This window comes from Perna viridis, chromosome 10 (genome assembly GCF_037379345.1).
Source record: "Perna viridis isolate PV_CMFRI_1.1 ecotype Kerala chromosome 10, ASM3737934v1, whole genome shotgun sequence".
NCBI classification, from domain to species: Eukaryota; Metazoa; Mollusca; class Bivalvia; order Mytilida; family Mytilidae; genus Perna; species Perna viridis.
This window is the reverse complement of record NC_142454.1, coordinates 8,929,815-8,950,150: the sequence shown is the minus strand read 5'-3', so window position 1 is coordinate 8,950,150 and position 20,336 is coordinate 8,929,815. Positions and strand designations below refer to the sequence as shown.

Sequence of the window (20,336 nt, the reverse complement as noted above, 5' to 3'; positions counted from 1 at the left end):
ACTGAATGTACTATCGAAGTGTTTTACTGATAACCTCATTTCTATTGTATACTGTGAATTACGACAACGACCAACTTTGATTACTACGGTCAGCTGTTGAAAGTTTATTTACGTTTCTTAACGTGTTGTAAACATTGGTATCCTAATATCATTTCACAACATGATATTATGACTAGAGGAATCAGAGGTAAGTTTTGAGAAAGGTTTAGGACGATATAGGTTAAAGCAATATCTAAAATTCGGTGTAAAGTAGCAAAGTAAGAACTAAAAAATACAACGAACATTGAACACTGTCAAAGTATAGTAAATATTACACAAGGGGAAAACGCAGGAGAAGTATTTAGTCAATCGTCGGCTTTTAGAAACCTAATATTCTATGTGAAACAAAATTTAAACTATTTCTTAAAGCATATCGGGATTCTTAAAAAAAAAACAATTCATTTACTCTAAACCGGAGAAAATGTGTTGTTTTTCGGGACAGGATGGTGTGACCTGTTATGCGATAAATAAACTGCTGCGGATATATTAAGAAGTAGTCGTTTTAAGAATCATGTAAATTCTGAAACGTGATACACCCCCAAAAAGGCTACATTTTTTAGTTTTGTTATCAAGTTGATTTATGGGTCTAAATGATGAAATGTGTAATTGTTCATCCCAATCTTTTTTGTTCTTATGAGATCACATCGAAAATCTAATATTTTCTGTTGCATTTAAGTGTTATTTGCATAGTTATCTCTCTTAATTTTGAATTATATAGTTCATTACTTATAATTCATATTTCCTATAAACAGAGGTTATATGGAAAGCCACATGTCAATTAATATCAATAATAAAAATATGTAGGCTTTCCCACCACGAATCGCAATTTGCACTTGCATGATTCTTAGCTGGAGTACTACTTAGAATAAGAATATGATATGACGAACTATCGCCATTCAAATACTGCGAAAGTAGTTTACTTTAGAATCGATCTAAATGCGCTAAACCTCTGTGTTATTCACGGATATATGCTTTCTCTGAAGACAAATTAAATCGGTACATGTAAACAATATAACTTTTTCCGTTAAATCGTTGTGTTTTCTCCCAAAATTTATGCGATAAATAAATGAAATATTTTTTCGAGGTTATACAGGGCTTTAATCATATCACATTTCCTTTTTAACTGATTGTACGATTATGTCTGTTCTTTAAGACAGATTTCACACATTATTATTGTCTTCCTTATTTTAGGTTAATCAAATATCTGTATTTTGTAAATCTCAATAAATCTTTTGCACTCTTTCACAAACAAATAGTTAACATTTATCAATGGACCGTACGGGTGTGGATTACAAGAAATTTTAGGGACAATTTGTTCTAGATCCTATCACGTTTTTCAGATTATAAAGTATCACAATGAAAACATACTAAGCCATTAAGGGACAAAACAAAACAACAGTAAATAGTCTATCTGCCCATGCATTGATCACTTATCGAGTGTCCATGTTAAAATGTGGAACAATAAAGAATTTGATATACAAACCAATAATACATATCTTAATTGAAAACAATGGCTGCTACGGAACAGTGATTTGTTTGTTTCGTACCAAGTTGACACCGTCTACATATTTTTAAACATTGTTCAGTTTTGTAACTTTGTGTGTAAAATTGTAACAAGATGGCTGGTAAAACGATGTCGGGTAAGTTGTCAATATTCACTTATCTATCAGTCAATCTTTTTTTAGGTGGGTAGGGGGTCGGGATGGGGTTAATGTTAAAACAAAAGGATATAGGGCGTTTCGAATATCTCAAGGGGGTGTGGTTATTCAGGGCAAATAAGCCTTTTGGCATTCATCACAGACATTCAACTTAATTGGGGCTCATGCCTTGAAGCAAATTTTTTTTTCTTAAGTAACCACATATTACGCATTAAATTAAACATATCAATGAATAACAATTAAAGTCAAATATAGCAGGGGTTCACTATAAATTTGATGTTGAACACATTTATTCTTTCAGCAACAAGAATGGCTACGACTTTTCCATGCAACAACTGTGCTGGACAAGGAAAGAACAAAATTGCTGTTGGTTGGTGTGATAAATGTGACAAGTTTCTTTGTTCTCCGTGCAAGAAACGTCACCAAAAACTGAAATTCTCGTCCAATCATAGCTTCGTGTCCGTTGAGGATTACCACATCTTTGCCCTGAGAAAGGAGAGACCGATTATATTCTGTCGGACACATCCGTCAAAAGTAATATCAATGTACTGCCGGTTTCACAATCACACAATTTGTGATCTTTGTAGAAAAGACGTTTCGCATTTCAATTGCAAGACTTTGGACATCAACGCCGATGGTGTTGGTGCACGTAATTCCTTTGCGATCAATGATTTGAAGCAGAGGCTAAAAGAATCCAGTGTTGCATTTGGTAAGATTCTGAAGGATAGAAATAAAAATATTAAGGCCTTAGACCTTCAAAAGGACAAAATGAAAGATCAGGTTCACGACTTCAAAGAAAATATGCGAAAAGCAATAGACAGTCTCGTAAGAAAACTTCTAGAAGACATAGACAGCGATGTAAGTGACTATAAGTCAAGACTTCAAGTTCAGATGGATGATTTAAAAGAAAAACGAAAGGCTATTACTGCACATCTTGAAATGATTGAAGAGCTTCAATTAGTGGGATCGAATGCCGAAACCGTTAATTTTATCCAGGACTGTGCTCACGTGCAGACGCGACATGAGCGGTATTTGCTTAGTTTACCTGAAAGCGTAAAGCAAATGAAAGTTGATCTGTCGATTCAAAGTAGCTTTCAGAAACTTTTGAATGCAGAAAAGATAGGCGGAGTCCGCCTTATGGAAACTGAAGTAGAAATTGATGTTCCTAAAAACACTGATCGGACACAAATTCCATATTCAGCACACCAGCTCGGTTTTGATCCGCATTTGTGCAGCCCGGTCCATGTCGATATGGATATTCTCACTGTTAGAGACACTGAGTCGCCCAACAACAGCAAACGAAACCGGACACTTACTCCTATTCTGCCCAAGTATGTTGATAAGAACCGTCTGGAAAACACTTTCAGCTTTGAGCGTAAAGCAATAGTTCCAAGTTTCTACTTGTCGTCCGATTTTGCTATACCAGCAGACGAGAAAGATAAAGTAATGATTACTGGTGTCACAATCCTTGATGACGGGAACCTTTTGTTGGCAGATAGCAAAAACAAACGTTTACTTAACTGTGCCGAAGACGGCAGTGTTTTAGATACATACCATCTGAAAGATGAGCCGTTTGATTTTGCAATGGTTGACCCAAATAGGGCTTTTGTGACACTTCCGTTTAAAAAATACTTTCAAGTAGTCTACTTGAAAGACAAAGAGAAGCGCAAAATTGTTGAACTTACCTACGGGTGCTTTGGTATTACCAAAATGAACAAGTATTTTGTGGTTGCGTGTAAGACGGAGGGATTACTTGTTATTGATCATAGAGGTCAAATTATCAACACTGTCATAACTCCTGTCAGCTACAGAAATTACGTGCATGTATGCGGAAACAAAATCTTCTTCACCAATGATGATGACAGTTCAATTGTTTGTTTTGATCATATGGGGGAAACTGTTTATAAATTCAAGTTCCCGGGTTCAATTTTCAAAGGTATAACTTCGTTATCGGAGAGTAGAATCCTTATTATCAACTACGGATCAGCGCCGCATGTTTTAGAGGTCTCCCCTGATGGAAGCAAGTATCTCATTGATGAACCTGCCTTCGAATCTCTCCATCTCCCGTATGCAATTCATTACAGTAGAAAGTTAAGAAAGCTAGTTATATCTAGTGATTGTGGGAAACGAATCCTTGTCTTTCGACAATAGAATGTAATGAAAATGGCTTGCTCGTTTCCTTATACATAGGTCTTTATCAAAAGAATAATCGAAAGAATCATATTTTACTACTATTAAGGGTTTAGTGTTACGAACAATATCAATGTATTTGAAAACAATTTCTGTAGTTGCTAAATATAAAAATAAAAGAAATAAAAAAGTTGAATTTATTTATCAGGTGTCTAGTTGTACAAAAAACTTTAATATACAAATGAAATCTCCACTAAAACATCTATTGCAAAGATAAGAATCATCGGTTTAGTTCTTGTTCCTTTCGGCTAGTGTCTTTATTTCCTCTACTATTCTGGAGAAAAAAATGAGAAAAGGTTTGTTTAATTATTTAAAAAAATATATTATTATTACATTTTACAAAGTTTCATGAAATATCATTAAACGCGCTTCTGGAGAGCTGCCTTTCGATTTTTATTTTCTCAATGTACGCATATTAATACCGTCAAATCTTTCTTTGCTTAACAGAAATCCCTCAAAGCTCTAGGAGGGAGATATGCTAACAGGATATGGTTAGTGGAAAGTTGTGTTCAAAAGCTCAAAATTCAAAATTATTATTAAGTAGAATTGTCTTCCTTTGCAAGCATTCACTGACCAATTCTTTCTTTTATGTACATCTACATACGCTTTACAACATTCTTATCAAATCCATAACACATTATTGAACAGTTACATAATATCATCCCCTTTATATGTCGATAGAAGAACAAACAGATAGGGTAGTTTCTAATTTTCCAAACATTGCTTTAGGTGTAAAAAAGTACCGTTCAATATTAGTGTCTCTTGACTGAGCCCTCCCTGCAAATCCTCTTGGTGAAACTTTCTGCATGCCACTTATGTCCCCTTCCCGGTTACATATGTCATTTAAGTTGGGTTCTGTTCCCAGTGGAACTGCAGTTATTTTATCATTCAGGTAAGTGTTGAATCCTACAATATCAAACCAATATACAACTTATGCTTTACATTTATTCATTAATATATTGCAAGCAAACCTATATAACGAAATACTTGTATAAATTATTCTTTATTCCATAAATGATGCACCAAATGTGATCAAAAATGATCAACGTACCCACAGCCCACCTTTAAACAATGTGTGTATGAATAGGTACGTTACCTGTGTCAATAGCGTAGGTTTCGTCTTGCACTGTCAGACAGAAGTACAGATTAAACACAGAATTGAACATCTCTATTGTATCTTTTGCCCTGCAATGTTTCAAATACAAATTCTGTAAAATGTATTTTTTAAGGATATATGTAAAAAGAGAACGTAATCTCTTTACTGAGTAACTAGTTAATTTGGTTTGTTTTTTTTAATTATGCGCTCGTGTTATGTTCCTAATGTGTGTGTTTGTGTTCTGTTGTTTTTAGTTTATTTTACTTTTAAAAATATTATTATTATCATATTTTTGCCTCATTTATTTCTGATAAGTTTCTTTTGTAAATCTTGATTTGGAAGAATTTCGTATACTATTACCTACCTCTTCTTGGGGATGTTTTGTTAAAAAAAACTTTCAATACATTTGTTTATATATTTTTTGTTAGCAGGTTTCTATTCTATTACATCTCATACAGGGGCTTCAATAATTACAATAATTAGAAACAATACCAGGCGATAATCGGTGGACTACCCTACTTCTATATATAGGTACTTACTTCAGTATGTAGGTTTGTTTATCTCCGTCGTTCTGGTTCTGGTAGCATATAAAATCACTAGATTTCATAGTCGGTACATTTAATCTAAAGTTTCTCAAAGTATCACCATTAAACTGGAAGGATGTTTGTCCGTCTGTACCGCCACTCCAAACTCCTTGAAGGGACTCTGGGAATATACAGGTTGCATCTAGAAGTCAATGGATACGAATAAAATCATTTATAAAAATATGAATTTTTGTAATTAAATACTTTGCCGTTTCTTTCAAGGAGCAAAACAGAGAAGGAAATTTCGTAATATGTTTATTTTTGTGCATAATTAATTACTCGCGCAATGGTTGATTTCTGTATTGCCTTTCTGTTTTATCGTAAAAAGTAAATCTTTGTTGTACACCACAAGGAATATTATGACAGCATAATCAAAGTTGTTCCAAAATGCGAATTCAGTTATAAGATGAGCAAATATACTGTTGAAAGGATACAAAAAAAAAAGGAAAAACACTTTCGAAAACGCATAAACTGACAATGTCAGAAAACAAGAAAGACAAAATAAAGAAATAAGTTCGTAAAATGATAAAAGCCATGCTTATAAGATAACAAAAATTAAGAAATCAAAATTAATAGAATCATACTTACAGACACAGCCAACATACAACATTGACATAAACACTATTGTAACTGTTACAGCCATCGTCTTAGTATATGCTGTACTGAATCGATTAAGAGAAGGGAACGTTTAACCGTTTGCTGATTTGATAAGTTAAAATAGAAGTGATTAAACCTCTTTAAAACGTGCTTTTTATTCAAACACCAACTTAACCATCTGAGCATAAATGGGCGTTGTTAAACTCTATTGCGTCCCACTCGGTGAAATATTAAAATAGTATACTGTAACATAGATTTTTAACATCAATTTGAATACGAGATTAAAACCTAGTCACGAAAAACAAAATAAACGCGAAAGCAATACTGAAGTAACACAGACGATGAAAAAAATCCTAACTTAAAACCTTAAAAACGTATAAAACTAAAAGTAACTGATTGGCGACACAGGGACATTGCATGAGTATAGAGTCGCCAGCTTTAAAAACACTGAATAATATTGTGTTCAATAAGCACACACTATAAACACGTTGATAAATGGACTCAATTTTTATCTACAGTAGAGATAAGTAGTAACACCTTATCGGTCGATATGTACATGATGGTGGCTTAAAGTTATGTAACATTTTAGAAAGAAAGTAAGCATGGACAATTGGTAAAGGGAGTCATTATACCTATAAAATAACGTTTGTAATGAGAGGTTACAACTGTATAAAATGTAGTAATACCTATTTTATTTCTTTAGATAGATTACTATAAGTAATTGTGGAAAAAAATATTTCAATATGCCTAGATTAGAATTATGAATTTATATTGTTGATGCCACCTTCGTATAAGCTGTTTTTAGTAAGTTTTTATTTTACGGGCATTGTATACCAACACGAACAAATACCTTAACATGAATCTATAAACGGTTGAAAGGTGGTCTTTGCCGAACATACAAAATTAGCTGAATTTATAAGTATTTAAAAAAAAGTACCTGCTACCTGATTTACATTATTAAAAACTTTTAATAAGAAAAAAACCATAAATCGCCAAAAATCGTCACGTTGTAATTAAACATCCATATAAGAACAATAGTATTCTTGTTTAAGGAGGTATTTTTCAATTATATACACAGTAACGCTCCCTTTCAATTTAATGACATTAATAACATGTTATAAAAGTAATTTAGGTGCAGCATCCAGTATAGTACGTTGAAAAGTGATCTTGTTCTTACTATGTGTTATGTTTCCATTTCAATTTTGTCCGTGCATGTTAATGCTACCCCTCTTTTAAGGATGACGTTTTTATTTTATTTTATTTCGATTTGGATACCATCTGCAGGTAATTATATTCAGAAATAATTTTGGTCTTTAATTTGCTATTTTTCAAACGCAATGTCAAAGATTTCGTTAAATGTAAAAAAGTTTTCTTTTTAATTCTGATCCATGTTTTCGCTGTCCGGTATTTTCATAGTAGAAACACTTTTATTGTATTTTTTACGATATATCAATTAATATTAACTGTCAACATGTAACAAATAGGAAATAATCAAAATATTTACTTTTGATGTTATTGTAAGACTGTGAAAAGTGTTTATAACGTCAATAATATGAATTAATTTCTTTCAACTGTGACAAAATCACTTTAGCGCCTGCCTTTGGAGTTTTCATATCACAACTCATACGTTATGCCAGAGCTATACCTCTTACAATTAGGCTTCTGGAACAGGTTTATGTTGCTAAAAGATGAAGTCATCACGAGTTTTATGGTCGTCATCATGAACTCGTGGATCGTTACGGTGTATCCATCTGTACCATGAAAACTGATTTGTTCAACGTGTCATAGTTTTCCTTCCTTTTTCTCTCCCGGACTTGACATTTTATGAGCAACTCGGTGGGTGTTTTTAGAATTGCACCCTACCGGTGCACTTGTTCCATGCTCCCAGTTTTTAGTGGAGTCCGAGTTGCTCATTTACTTTTGTTATTTTGTATGTATTATTTTAGTTACTTATTGCTCTTTGTTGTTATTGTCTATTTTCCATGTCTGGTCCCTGGATTTCATTCTTTTGATTTCCGCTAGAAACTTGGTTCTGTTGATTACTCTTTAACCAGTTGTGTAAAATGTGATTACAGTTGTCCATTCAATACTTTTTATATGTCCAGAATTATTTTTAAAAAAAATCGATAATTGAACCGATACGAAAATACAGGCCTAATACATAGAAAATAGACACCATATGAAAAAAGGCTGAATATGGATTAACTGGCCTCATACGAACAGGCTCAATATGGATATTATACTTCCGGTAGTCAACAAAATAATACAGAATATTTTTGTTATAATTTAGGAATAGAAATATACCAATAAAATATGCGCAATTTTATTTTCAATTATGCTACAATTTATATCTAACTGTAACTGTAGCTGGCTCCACAGCTAAATGTGACAAGAGCGCCGTCTTACTTGCGCATTTTATACACGAATCCTTACAGTATGTGTCAACACAGTAATATTTTTTTTATATTTTACACAACTGCATGGTAAATAAATGTGTCAAAGAAGATTTTTGTCTTCTTATTGGTCGTGTATCATGTCCTCCGACAAGTCCTATTGGACTGAGGCAAGGCTAAGGCCCAATACATCTACCCTTGGTCCGAAAGGACTGTCTTTGGGCTTTGGACTTACTACAGGATCAATATGAAAAAACACATTATAAAACATACTCAACAACTTTATATAGACATTTGTGTGGATTCAACATATACCCATTGTTGTGTATAATGTTTGTCACTGATTACTTATACTACTTATACTTACGTCACCGGTTTTTTTGTAATATTTCTTTTAAGGTGCTTTCATTTATTTTTAAACTGAAGTAAGAGTAATGCAAGGGAAAATAGATATTGATAATGCTTACTCCTAAAAATAAAATATTTCAAAAGACTTCCGTGTAAGTACATCAAATTCCTTAAATTAGTATATAGTATATCACTTGGAGTTTCTGTTTTTCAGCTGCGCTTTGTGCCATGCCATTTGTAGATTCCGACACCTACATCAGTGCCTCTATAGGAACTTTTGGTGCCAACACGACACACTTTATCAACTACCCACTGACAATACCGCTCACAGATTTTGACCATTCTGATTTTGAATGTGTTGAAAAAAGAAATGATCGATATTTCCTAAAGTAAGAAATATTTCTTTGTAAATGAAATTAATCAGTGTGAACGAAACTAAGTATTTTCATACATTTAGATTAAAATATACATGTGTGTTGTTGAAACCCAATATCGTTTACCCTATATCGCATAGCCTATATCACTCCCCTAGACCTATATCACATACCCTAAATCACACCTCTAGACCAATATCGCATACCCTATATCACACCCCTAGATCTATATCGCATACCTATATCGCACCCCTTCACCGACCATACTTGAAGTATAGTTAAAAAAATATGGTATAATGAACATGACAGATCAAAATCTGTATCACGAGTGGTATCAACCTTCGACCTATGGTCCTTGGGGTGATATAGTTGTCTCGGGTTGATACCGCATGTGATACAAATTTTGACATGTATTATTCAGTATTTATCAAACAGTTATACATAAATATTACAACAAATGTCCTATCGTTTTCCATTAATACTTTTTTGTCAATAGAGATATAAGTATTAAAGCACGGAATATGTCTGCATTAGGTTTAGGCTTCAAATGATATGGATTATATGAAATTCATGAGTAAAAATGAAATTAAAATGTTTGTAAACTAAGGCTGAAAATTGGTTTCGAGGTATTCTAATATAGTACTATTAAGGATGTAAAAACTAAATATGGTTACTAGCATTAACATTTTATCATATATTTCAGAATGGTGAAAGAGCCGAACATCTTTAATGTGATTACAAAGTTTTATATGTGCATCGAGCTATTCAAAGTGAATAACTACACGTATTATTATTATCTTGGAACAGGTTTGTATACGACGACAAAACCAGTAAAACATCTTTTGTCTAAAAAAGAAGATATAAAGAGCATTTTTGCGTTGCACTTTACGAAGTATCTACATTGAAATCTTAAGCTCATTATTTTTAATCCAGAAAATAATTTTGGAATAGGAATTTTATATTTTATAGTATTTGTATTTGCTTTTCATAGTCCCATGATCAGTGTCGTTTCTTGACATATCAATCTTCTACTAAATGATGATATGGTTACTTCTTGCAGAATACCATGCTATAGCACAGGACCACCTTTACGGAGATTCCACTGGTAATAGTGGTACTTTTGAAGACGCATGTAACCGTCCATATCCTTATGAAAAACAGACTTTTGTCATGCTAGTAAAGGGAGGTGATGCTATATAAATATTCGAAGAGAATAAATTATAGTTTCTATTGGCCTGATAATTGTTTTAAAATAGTCAACTGATCAAGTTTATCCCATGATATTAACAAGGAATTTAACCAAATTTAGCTTTCAACAATGAATGAACTACCAACAGTTTGATAAAATTTAGAATTACTAATTTTGAAAGATATTTTGTATTAAGCTTAAGAATATGAGTTTTAAGAATAATATCTGTATACTAGTACAATTAATTCATTTTTATTACTTTTCCATAAAGATGCATTCAATGATGGTTTACTGAATGAACGATGTCCCGATGACTTACTGGCAGTATTTCTTAGTTTCAATGTAACATCTGGTGCTGGTTCTACACAAAACTGTGATGGTGGGCGAGTGGATGTTTGTGCCGACAGGTCCATGGTCAGTTTCAATTATAATGATTCGTGTCCGGCTCCAGCAAAGCAACTCTCAAGTAAGGCTGTTATAAAACGTATAATCGACCATGTTTCTATACTAAATATAGCAAGAACCTAATATTCGAAGTTAGCATGTTTAAAGTAATTGATTTTGATTCATCTTAATACACCCATATTGACACTTTTGTTTTGTTTTTTTTTTTCTGTTCGTTTTTATTTGTTTTTTTTTTCATATGTTGTATCGAGTTGTTTTATTATATGTTATTAGAACAACATATGTTTCAGGTACTGGTAACTACAGTTGTTTATTTTCTACAACTGTGGGATCATCGTCCTATTTAGGTCTATGGAATCAAGACCTGAATGTGGATGAAACAAACACGTTTCGGTATTCTTGTTTGGTACGTCTTTTTGTGCGAACTTATTACTATGAATTATGATTATTTAAGTACAATAATATCACTATATAGTATTTTATTTTCCTTTCTTTTAAATAAAAAAAATTACCGAAAAAAATACTCAGGATGACGTAACATTGACCTGATTCCATCAGAAACAAATTTCATCACGTCCATGTGAAATTCATCACCCAAAAGTCAGTGGATGGGAAATACAATATTTTTTTCAGATTTATCATTTCAACAAAAAAAGCAAAAACAAAAAAAAAACAAGGCTTCCACGATGATTATTTTTAATTTGAATGGTTTGTAATTTTATTAATTTATCTGTGTATTGATATAAACATAACCAACTATCTCATTCATTTTGGCAGGCTTTTAGAAAGGAAGGTTCTGTAGTTTATGCAACGGAAACACCTAACATATGTGAAGTTGCAACTACCGCTACAAACCCCGGAGCAAATGGTGTCTCTTATGTTATCTGGAATATATATGGTATGACCGGAAAAGTATATTAGGGTCAAAATGCCGTTATACAAACTTGATATCTCTTCCACGCACACTTTGTCATATATATATGAATTTCTAACAATAAAAGTAAAAGTGACATTATGATAGAAAGTTCTAAAATAATACAATTACGCATTCTTTTACTTCAATTTTAATGTCTTAGCTAGTTTAGACAAGAAAGTAATTTATTTGATTGAACAGTAACTTATTGATAGTATCAATGATAGCCTTTGATTTTTGTGAACAATCACTTCTTTTTCAGAGACATGTTTAGACACTGTACCAGGTACGTTGTATGTTTGTTATAAATATCAAATTATACCTTTTTTAATTTGTTGTGTTTAACGCAACACAAATGTTGTTTTGTCGATGTTTAAAGTTTATAATTTTACTGTTGTCGATTTCAGAGTCTATCGTGTGTTTAAAATATCACCTTACACAATTAACAATTATATAGAAGGATTTCCTTTCATCGATGTGTAATCATGAGAAGTCAAATAAACATTCATATGAATTAAAACGAGCACTTAAGTACACTCTTCATTTGCCAATTTTTGCATTGCTGATGAAAAAAATCTAAGCATTTTCCAGCGTGAATCTCACTTTTTACTTTTATTTCTTAACATTGAATTCTTAGCCACACCAGAAGAACCTGTTAGCTTGTCCTGGCTATACTACACAATTGGTGCTCTGTTTTTCATTCCTCTCCTAATCTGGATAATTTGCATGTTCATGTGGTGCTACAAAAAATATGGTTGTATATGTAAACATATTAAACGGCCAAAAATTAAGTTACCAAAATTTAAGAAGAAACGTCTTTCCCCAAGACTTCCCACAGAAATTGATGTTAGCAAAGGTGAAAAGGTTGGACGTGCAAGATTTAACGGACCAATAGTGCAACCACCCGATTTTAATATGAGTTCATTATTCAGACCAAAGAAACCCGTGGATGAATTTACAATGTTGAGTGCTATATTCCTGGAACAAAAACCAGCTGGTGTAATGACAATTCCAAACATCAAACCGTTATACAGGGACACCCTTGATGACTATATGAGCGGAGGAATACACCGAAGCTATACCCAGATCAGTGTCAGCGATTCGGGACTATTTGAAAACAACGATGAAAGGTGACCTCGTCATTTTTTTTTCGGAAGTGTGTGAACATAAAAAAATAGGAGATAGTTTGTATAGGAAGTCTATGTATGTGAATGCCGGAAAAGTGATGTTATATTAATATATTTGTGTTGTTTGATTATAGTAAATAAGTGTTTAATATGAGGTAGATGTAACCAGTAAGAGGAAAAAGTTGGATACAAACATGAATTTTGATATCTTTATAAAATGTTTTTAACAATTTTACATCAACTACGATTTATATTTTCTGCATAAGTTAAAGCTATATGCACCTAATGTTGTTAAAGATACGAAACTAAAAACATGAATCCTTGCTTTGTATTACCCTTGGTATTACAAGTTCCTGTCAGACTGAAATCAGGCTCATAGTACTTCTAAGGTTAAAAGGGTTTTTTGTATTGGTTACCATTGTGAGGACTTTGTCCTCTACAAAGAAGTGATATTGCGAACTCAAGTTGTGAAGTTAAGCTTCTACTATGACCAAACGACTTTTCACACGATTCATTTGTTGTTACAACACATTTTATTAGTTTTAGGTGTATCATCAATTTTTTGACGGTATATTAAATTCTTTCTCTCATTCTCCGCCGATGATTAAAAATGCACGTAACTGTTTAACCACCAAAAGGTGATTAAATTTCTCCGAGAGTATTCCTGCCATCTTACATTTACTAGTTTTTAAAGGTTTTATGGGAGAAACAAATTCTCCTCCAATTCCTTCGGGGATTACAGGATTTCTCCACTCTCGATAGATACATTTTAGATTTAACCCACTCGTTAAAGTTCGTGAGTTGAAATTTAAAATTAATTTTAATTATCTCGAGTAGAAAAATCTTGTAATCCTCTCGAGATTAAAGGGGAACGCTATAGACCACTCAGCCAACTAGGCTATATAAAATATAGCTTTCATTAACAGAGTAATACTTTCTCGTACGTAAATCTAGAGTGCGGACATAAGCTTATGATGTAACTGGAAAGGACGTCTGATGGTATCTGATGAGGCAGTAGAGCAGTAGCATATAACACATGTAAGATGTCTAATGGGATGTGGGAATTCAACCCCCCCCCCACCTTACTTCTATTCCCATTACTATGTAAATACATAGAATGTTAATACAAGGGTGCATATATATATGATGCGAGGTTGAAATATTGCATGCCAAGATATCAGTGTTATCTGAAACTGGACATAGTGAAAATTAAAAACTTGACATGGACAATATCGAAACAAACTTATACAGCATTGAGTTCATCTTTTCATTTGCCATATTTTTTTTCGTGTGCTTCACAAACTACAAAAATGCTTGTGAAATACAATATAAAAAAAGTTTTTATCGTATGGATCTTAATATTTGCTTTTATATCTACATCTTTTTATTTCATTTTTGCCCACAGAAGCAGTCAGCTTGTACTTTTAAATTTAAATCCTAGTTTCCTTGATTTCCTTTTCATAAGGATTGATAATATACAATAAAACAATCGTTTCTGACCCTTTAATCGACCATTCTGGGCTTTTGTGTCAACCAAAACATCTCTTTTACATCATTTACTAAACTTCACATTAGGATCAGAAATATACACAAAACGATCAAAGTTAAAATAATGTGCGCGTATTGATATTCTGGAAAAAAAACCTCGATTAAAAGAGAATATTTAAAAAAAAAGACGCAAAACGATTACTATTCGTCTAACTTATTCCTACGTTAAAAGCATAATGCATAACGATAATGGAAATATAGTGAATATTTTAAAGAGACAACCATTTTGTTGGGCTGACAAATATCTCAAGGCAACCATGGGTCTTCAATGAACGACGGGGAAAACCTCAAACTACAGGGCAGGCTGCAGTTGACCCCCAAAACAAAATTATACACAGGTACAGCAAAATCGTTTCTCCTATATACACCAGGAAGCTAAAAGTAAACTGAAAGTGAAAACCAGACAATACATAGAAAGGCTAAAAATTCCTGACTTGGGACAGGTGCAAAAAATGCGACGGGGTTAAAATACTGTTTTGCGTGATCACAAGCCTCCATTTTAAATTTGTAATTTACAGTCTTGAAACAATGATAGTCTAGCTTAGCAGGTCAAGCTAGTAAAATGTAGGGTTATGCAATTGATCAAGCGTTTTCATTCTTAAATATATGAAACATCTGTCATAGAACGTTAAATCTATCTTTCAAATAGTAAACCAATCAACATGCATTTCAGGGCGATATAATAGGCCCCTCTCACTACATGTAACTGTTTTAGAGACTGAACGAATAAAAAAATCACAGAAGAGAAAAGAACTATAAAATGAAGGACACTAAACGGATGGTGATCAAACAAATATATATAATTAGTAATGCTTGTAGACTAAAGGTCCTCGAAGATATTCATCAACCCAGTGGTCAGACATCGGTAAAAAAAATACCGAAGCGTCAATAGTGGGGTGTTTCAATTACATATATATATAGAGTAATCAGTAATGCTTGTGAACTAAGGGTCCTCAAAGATATTCACCAACCCAGCAGTCGGACTTGACTGACCCCGAAAGATTTTATTTGACATAATTATCCAAATTTGCAGTATTACAAATTTCAAAATATGTAAAATACGTGAAACACTTAGGTACATATCGGTTAAAAATACCAAAACGTCATATTAGGGTGTTTCAAATGCGTCGAAATCCTAAATCACGGCCTTAACGTGAATAAGGGTAACAACAAAATTACCAAACATTAATCCGATCCATACTCAAGACAAGACCAAAAAAAATCTGGGAAAATCGATATTGCACCATCAGAGCAGCCGGTACTGCAATAGTCCTGATTTCCTGAACACATGAAACATAGATTATTTTCAATCCTTGTATTCTGGTCACGTCGTTACGGGAGATTTAACCATTATCGAAAACGAATCTCTGCGTAATATCCTTTCTAAAAGTCCCAAGTATCGTGAACCACGCTCCATAAATTGGAATTATAACTTCAAAGTTCTTATGGATGCCGTCGAGGACTATGCAAGGAAATGGATAAAACGAGAACAAGAAGACATTGATTCTCTGCCAGAGTGGTTAAAGGCCGTAAGGTCTTTAATTTTGAAACGAATGAAAGTTTTAGATAGGTCAATGAGTGCCAAGGAAGGCTACATCAGTTTTCAAAGACCCCGATGTAGCAAAAACATTGTCTACTATACATGACAAATATGTTGTCGTACCAGCAGACAAAGCCCAAAACAACATTGTTTTTGTCTGCAAAACGTTTTATGTCCAATGTTTATTATCAGAGGATAATTATTATTGGGGGATTTGATACATTGCATCTACCCAAAAGAACTTGAGATAAAGGATACTACAGACACTGTGAAGTCAGCCTCATATATTGACCTACACTTAGAAATCGATGGAAAAGGAAAACTATTAACCAAACTTTACGACAAACGTGATGACTTTTCTGTCAGAATTGTCGACTTTCCTTTCATCTGTGGCAACATCCCTTCGGCTCCTGCGTATGGAGTGTTCATATCACAACTCATACGTTATGCCAGAGCTTGCCGAAACTACGCAGACGTTTTGTATCGCACTAGAACTCTAACAAATAGGATTGTGGAACAGGGTTATTTTGCTACAAGGTTGAAGTCATCATTACAGGAGTTTTATGGTCGTCATCATGAACTCGTGGATCGTTATGGTGTATCCATCAGCACCATGAAAACTGATTTATTCAACGGATCATAGTTTACCATTCCTCGTTTGTCTACCCCGGACTTGATTTTTTATGAGCAACTCGGCGGGTGTTTCTAGAAAAGCAGAGGACGCTTACCCTACCAGTGCACCTGCTCCCAGTTTTTAGTGGAGTCCGAGTTGCTCATTTACTTTTGTTACTTTGTATGTATGATTTTAGTTACTTTATGTTCTTTGTTGTGTATGTCTGTTTCTCATGTCTGGTCTTTGTCCCTGAATTACGTTCTTTTGGTTACCGCTATAACCTTGGTTCCCTTGATTACTCTTGCACATGTTGCATTTGGCTTCCTATTTCGATAGTTTTGGTTTTATGTACTTCTTGTATACAGTTTATGTTTTGATTTACATCTTCCTATAAAGTTGATTCTAATGCTGCTGATGAGAGGTTGCGTCTTGAAACAGGTGTACAGCATATCTAAATTAGCTCTATACAATGCATACGAATGGTATGTTTGTATTTCAAATGCGTAGTTTGTTTTGTCAATAGATGTATAACAAAAAAAAAAGTTCAAAGACCACAGTTGGCATAACGATAGCACAATTAGAATACTTCCGATTATAACAAAAACAAGTGTTTTGGTTTCGTGTAAAATAAGTTTTGCAGATATATTTGTTCTATTCCAAGAATAATTCTGACAGTTAATTTATAATAAACAAACTAAGACAGGTCCAAATTAAGGACATGCTACCCGTCTTAATCCATGTTTACCGCTGGCATCAATATTCACCAATTTTATCCCTCAATCATTGTTTTCATATACAAATTTAATGTGTCGAATACAGTTTTTATGTATTTGTTTTCATGAACGTTCTGTTGGCATTTTAGGCCTCGCCCACACTAATCTAAGAGAACCATGACGAGGCGAACTTCCCTGCAATCGGTGTGACAATCAGAATTCAATTAAGCCTTGTACATTAGGGAAGAATGATAACCAAAACAAATTATGTCTATAGGTCTCACTAACCACTTCTAACGTTTCCATTACTTTACATGTTAAAAAAGTAATTTTCAAAGTCTCACTGTGAATTCCCAGGACAAATGACATCTTCAAGCTGCATACCGTTGCGAAGCTTGGAAAATAAGGCTTCCAAAATCATTATGCTAATGGTACGATCATAGTAGAAATTCTTCACAAAATTTACTTGAATAAATAATACTGAAAATCCACATTTTTACCTGTTCTGCTAACTGACAGCATGGAGGCAAATTACTCACACATGTAAACAATATTCATACACTTTTGTAGTTAATTACATATATGATCTTAAAGTACACATTCTCAGCTTTATTTTGACTACTTTTAATCATAATACACACAAATAATGCACTTACAATGCATATGTCTAGGTTCAGTGTGTTTTTGGTACTACATAGGGGGGTGGCCATTTGACCCGGAAGTGGTTAGTGAGACCTTAAAAACATTTTATGAGTTTTTATGTTTTTTCTTTTTTTACATTTTATGAAAGCTTGTGGTATTGTGAGTCTAATAAGACCAAAACTATCAAAATCAGACATAGGACTACAAAGAAATGGTCATTTTTATATCATGCCCCTCAGTGATATTTTCCCTAAATTACTAAAAAATTACAATTTTAACTAACTTGTCACACCAAATTGATACCTATGATAATTCAAGAAGTTGTAATAGTAAATATCATTTATCATTATGAAAAAAGAACAGATTTCAACAATTTATATCATACCTATTTCATTACTGTGTGATTCTTAGTCTGTGCTGTGTGACTATTTGAGTACTTTGAATATCCCAAGCAGTGACGTTGTGTATTTCATGGATGACGTCAAGTTATGAGTAACTGTTACTGATAAAAATCTTGTTGCTATGTTGTTTTTTAAAATACCTTGCACAATGCACCTCTTAAAATATAGCCAGATTACCAATATCACTATACTGATTTTATGGGAAAATGGAAATAATGACCAGGAAAGGCAATTTTCCTCAAATTATGCATTTCTCTGAAATATGCCATAATTTAATTTATGGTCTCACTAACCACTTCTAACGTTTCCATTACTTTACATGTTAAAAAAGTAATTTTCAAAGTCTCACTGTGAATTCCCAGGACAAATGACATCTTCAAGCTGCATACCGTTGCGAAGCTTGGAAAATAAGGCTTCCAAAATCATTATGCTAATGGTACGATCATAGTAGAAATTCTTCACAAAATTTACTTGAATAAATAATACTGAAAATCCACATTTTTACCTGTTCTGCTAACTGACAGCATGGAGGCAAATTACTCACACATGTAAACAATATTCATACACTTTTGTAGTTAATTACATATATGATCTTAAAGTACACATTCTCAGCTTTATTTTGACTACTTTTAATCATAATACACACAAATAATGCACTTACAATGCATATGTCTAGGTTCAGTGTGTTTTTGGTACTACATAGGGGGGTGGCCATTTGACCCGGAAGTGGTTAGTGAGACCATATTCAATGCATGTGCAAGTGTAATCAAGGGAACCAAGGTTATAGCGGTAATTGTGCTAAAGGCCGTGAGGTCTTTAATTTTGAAACAAACGAAAGTTTTAAGTAGGTCAATGAGTGCCAAGGCTACATCAGTTTTCAAAAAACCCCGATGTAGCAAAAACATTGTCTACTATACATGACATATATGTTGTCGTACCAGCAGACAAAGCCCAAATATTGTATAAACACTCGGTGTTAGCACTTTCTGGTGTTTACATATACGTAATGGTGCTTTCTCAATAGTTGCTTTCAATGTTTTCTCTTTAATATATAATTTTTAAATTATTGACAATTTAACGCTTAAGCAATTAAAACAGCCATTTAATAAAATACTTTGAAATAATGCTTTTTTTTTCAAACAGCGTCTGTAAGATAACATTGTAAAAGTATTAACGTTTAAATGCCCAATGACAATGAATTCTGGATTAGTGCAAAAAGTTCACTGCTGTCCCAATGACTAATTTTGGTTTACATTACAATGAGCATATTCACTTTCGGGTCAACAGTTAACTAGAATAGCTAACATGTCACAAGGAACCCACTTAAAAGTTATAAAGATAAATCTCTCACTTGACCCCAGCAACCCCAAAATGTCAATGCAAGTAACAGACATAATGTTCAATAGATTGTATCCATTTCCTTTTCAATTTTACCATCATTTTTAATGCATCCAATATGCTAAGTAGAAATGAAGCTTTGAATTAATTATAAGAAAGTGAATGATTAAGATCGTATTACTGTGCCTAAAAGCTTCTTTCAAGTGACAACAGACAATACTAATGCTACATCTAACAATACCCAACTGTACGTCCAACAATTATACAAGAACAACAAAAATACACAAACCAATAGCGTACGATGAGCAAGCTAAGTTTATTTTTCGAGAGCTAAATTTTGCATTATATAATTCCACATGCAGCCCACGTTTACATTGAAAAAACCCTTTGGTAACAGTATTATATCTATTACAGTATTTTGACAATAATTTTCTTTCTTGTTAGATTTTATTAACTTATGTACTTGTCTTCAGCTTAAAAAATAAATAGTACGCTGTAAAGTAAAAGATATTTAAAATCAGTCGTATTTATGTTTTCACAAACTACTTACGTTTCTGCTAAATCCTTTTTTAGTTAAAACTTCACCTTGTTTACATGTATGTCAAATATGCGGATTCATAAAAACAAC

General features: G+C 33.1%; 3 protein-coding genes across 5 annotated transcripts; 2 read left to right on the top strand and 1 right to left on the bottom strand.

Annotated features, from left to right (window-relative positions):
- Positions 1-29: 29 nt before the first annotated feature.
- LOC148604420 (uncharacterized) lies at positions 30-4,019 on the top strand. 2 transcript variants are annotated; one of them, XM_088548204.1, is made up of 2 exons: positions 30-187; positions 1,999-4,019. In XM_088548204.1, exons 1-2 carry the CDS (start codon positions 169-171, stop codon positions 3,846-3,848), a joined length of 1,869 nt encoding a protein of 622 aa, XP_088404330.1. In that variant the 5' UTR covers positions 30-168; the 3' UTR covers positions 3,849-4,019. The 2 variants fall into 2 exon arrangements, with proteins under 2 accessions (XP_088404330.1, XP_088404329.1); XM_088548203.1 differs by lacking the exon at positions 30-187 and adding an exon at positions 860-1,679.
- Positions 4,011-6,316, bottom strand: LOC148604419 (uncharacterized). Its single transcript, XM_088548208.1, has 5 exons — positions 6,156-6,316; positions 5,523-5,709; positions 4,984-5,072; positions 4,631-4,793; positions 4,011-4,161 (listed from the first exon to the last, which is right to left on the bottom strand). The coding sequence occupies exons 1-5, from the start codon at positions 6,208-6,210 to the stop codon at positions 4,116-4,118; spliced, it is 540 nt and encodes a 179-aa protein (XP_088404334.1). The 5' UTR covers positions 6,211-6,316; the 3' UTR covers positions 4,011-4,115.
- A 954-nt stretch (positions 6,317-7,270) lies between these two features.
- Positions 7,271-13,154, top strand: LOC148604418 (uncharacterized). 2 transcript variants are annotated; one of them, XM_088548206.1, is made up of 9 exons: positions 7,271-7,448; positions 9,120-9,294; positions 9,983-10,086; positions 10,340-10,384; positions 10,740-10,934; positions 11,164-11,279; positions 11,651-11,771; positions 12,049-12,072; positions 12,424-13,154. In XM_088548206.1, exons 1-9 carry the CDS (start codon positions 7,343-7,345, stop codon positions 12,918-12,920), a joined length of 1,383 nt encoding a protein of 460 aa, XP_088404332.1. In that variant the 5' UTR covers positions 7,271-7,342; the 3' UTR covers positions 12,921-13,154. The 2 variants fall into 2 exon arrangements, with proteins under 2 accessions (XP_088404332.1, XP_088404331.1); XM_088548205.1 differs by having other exon boundaries at positions 7,272-7,448; positions 10,340-10,465.
- Positions 13,155-20,336: the final 7,182 nt, after the last annotated feature.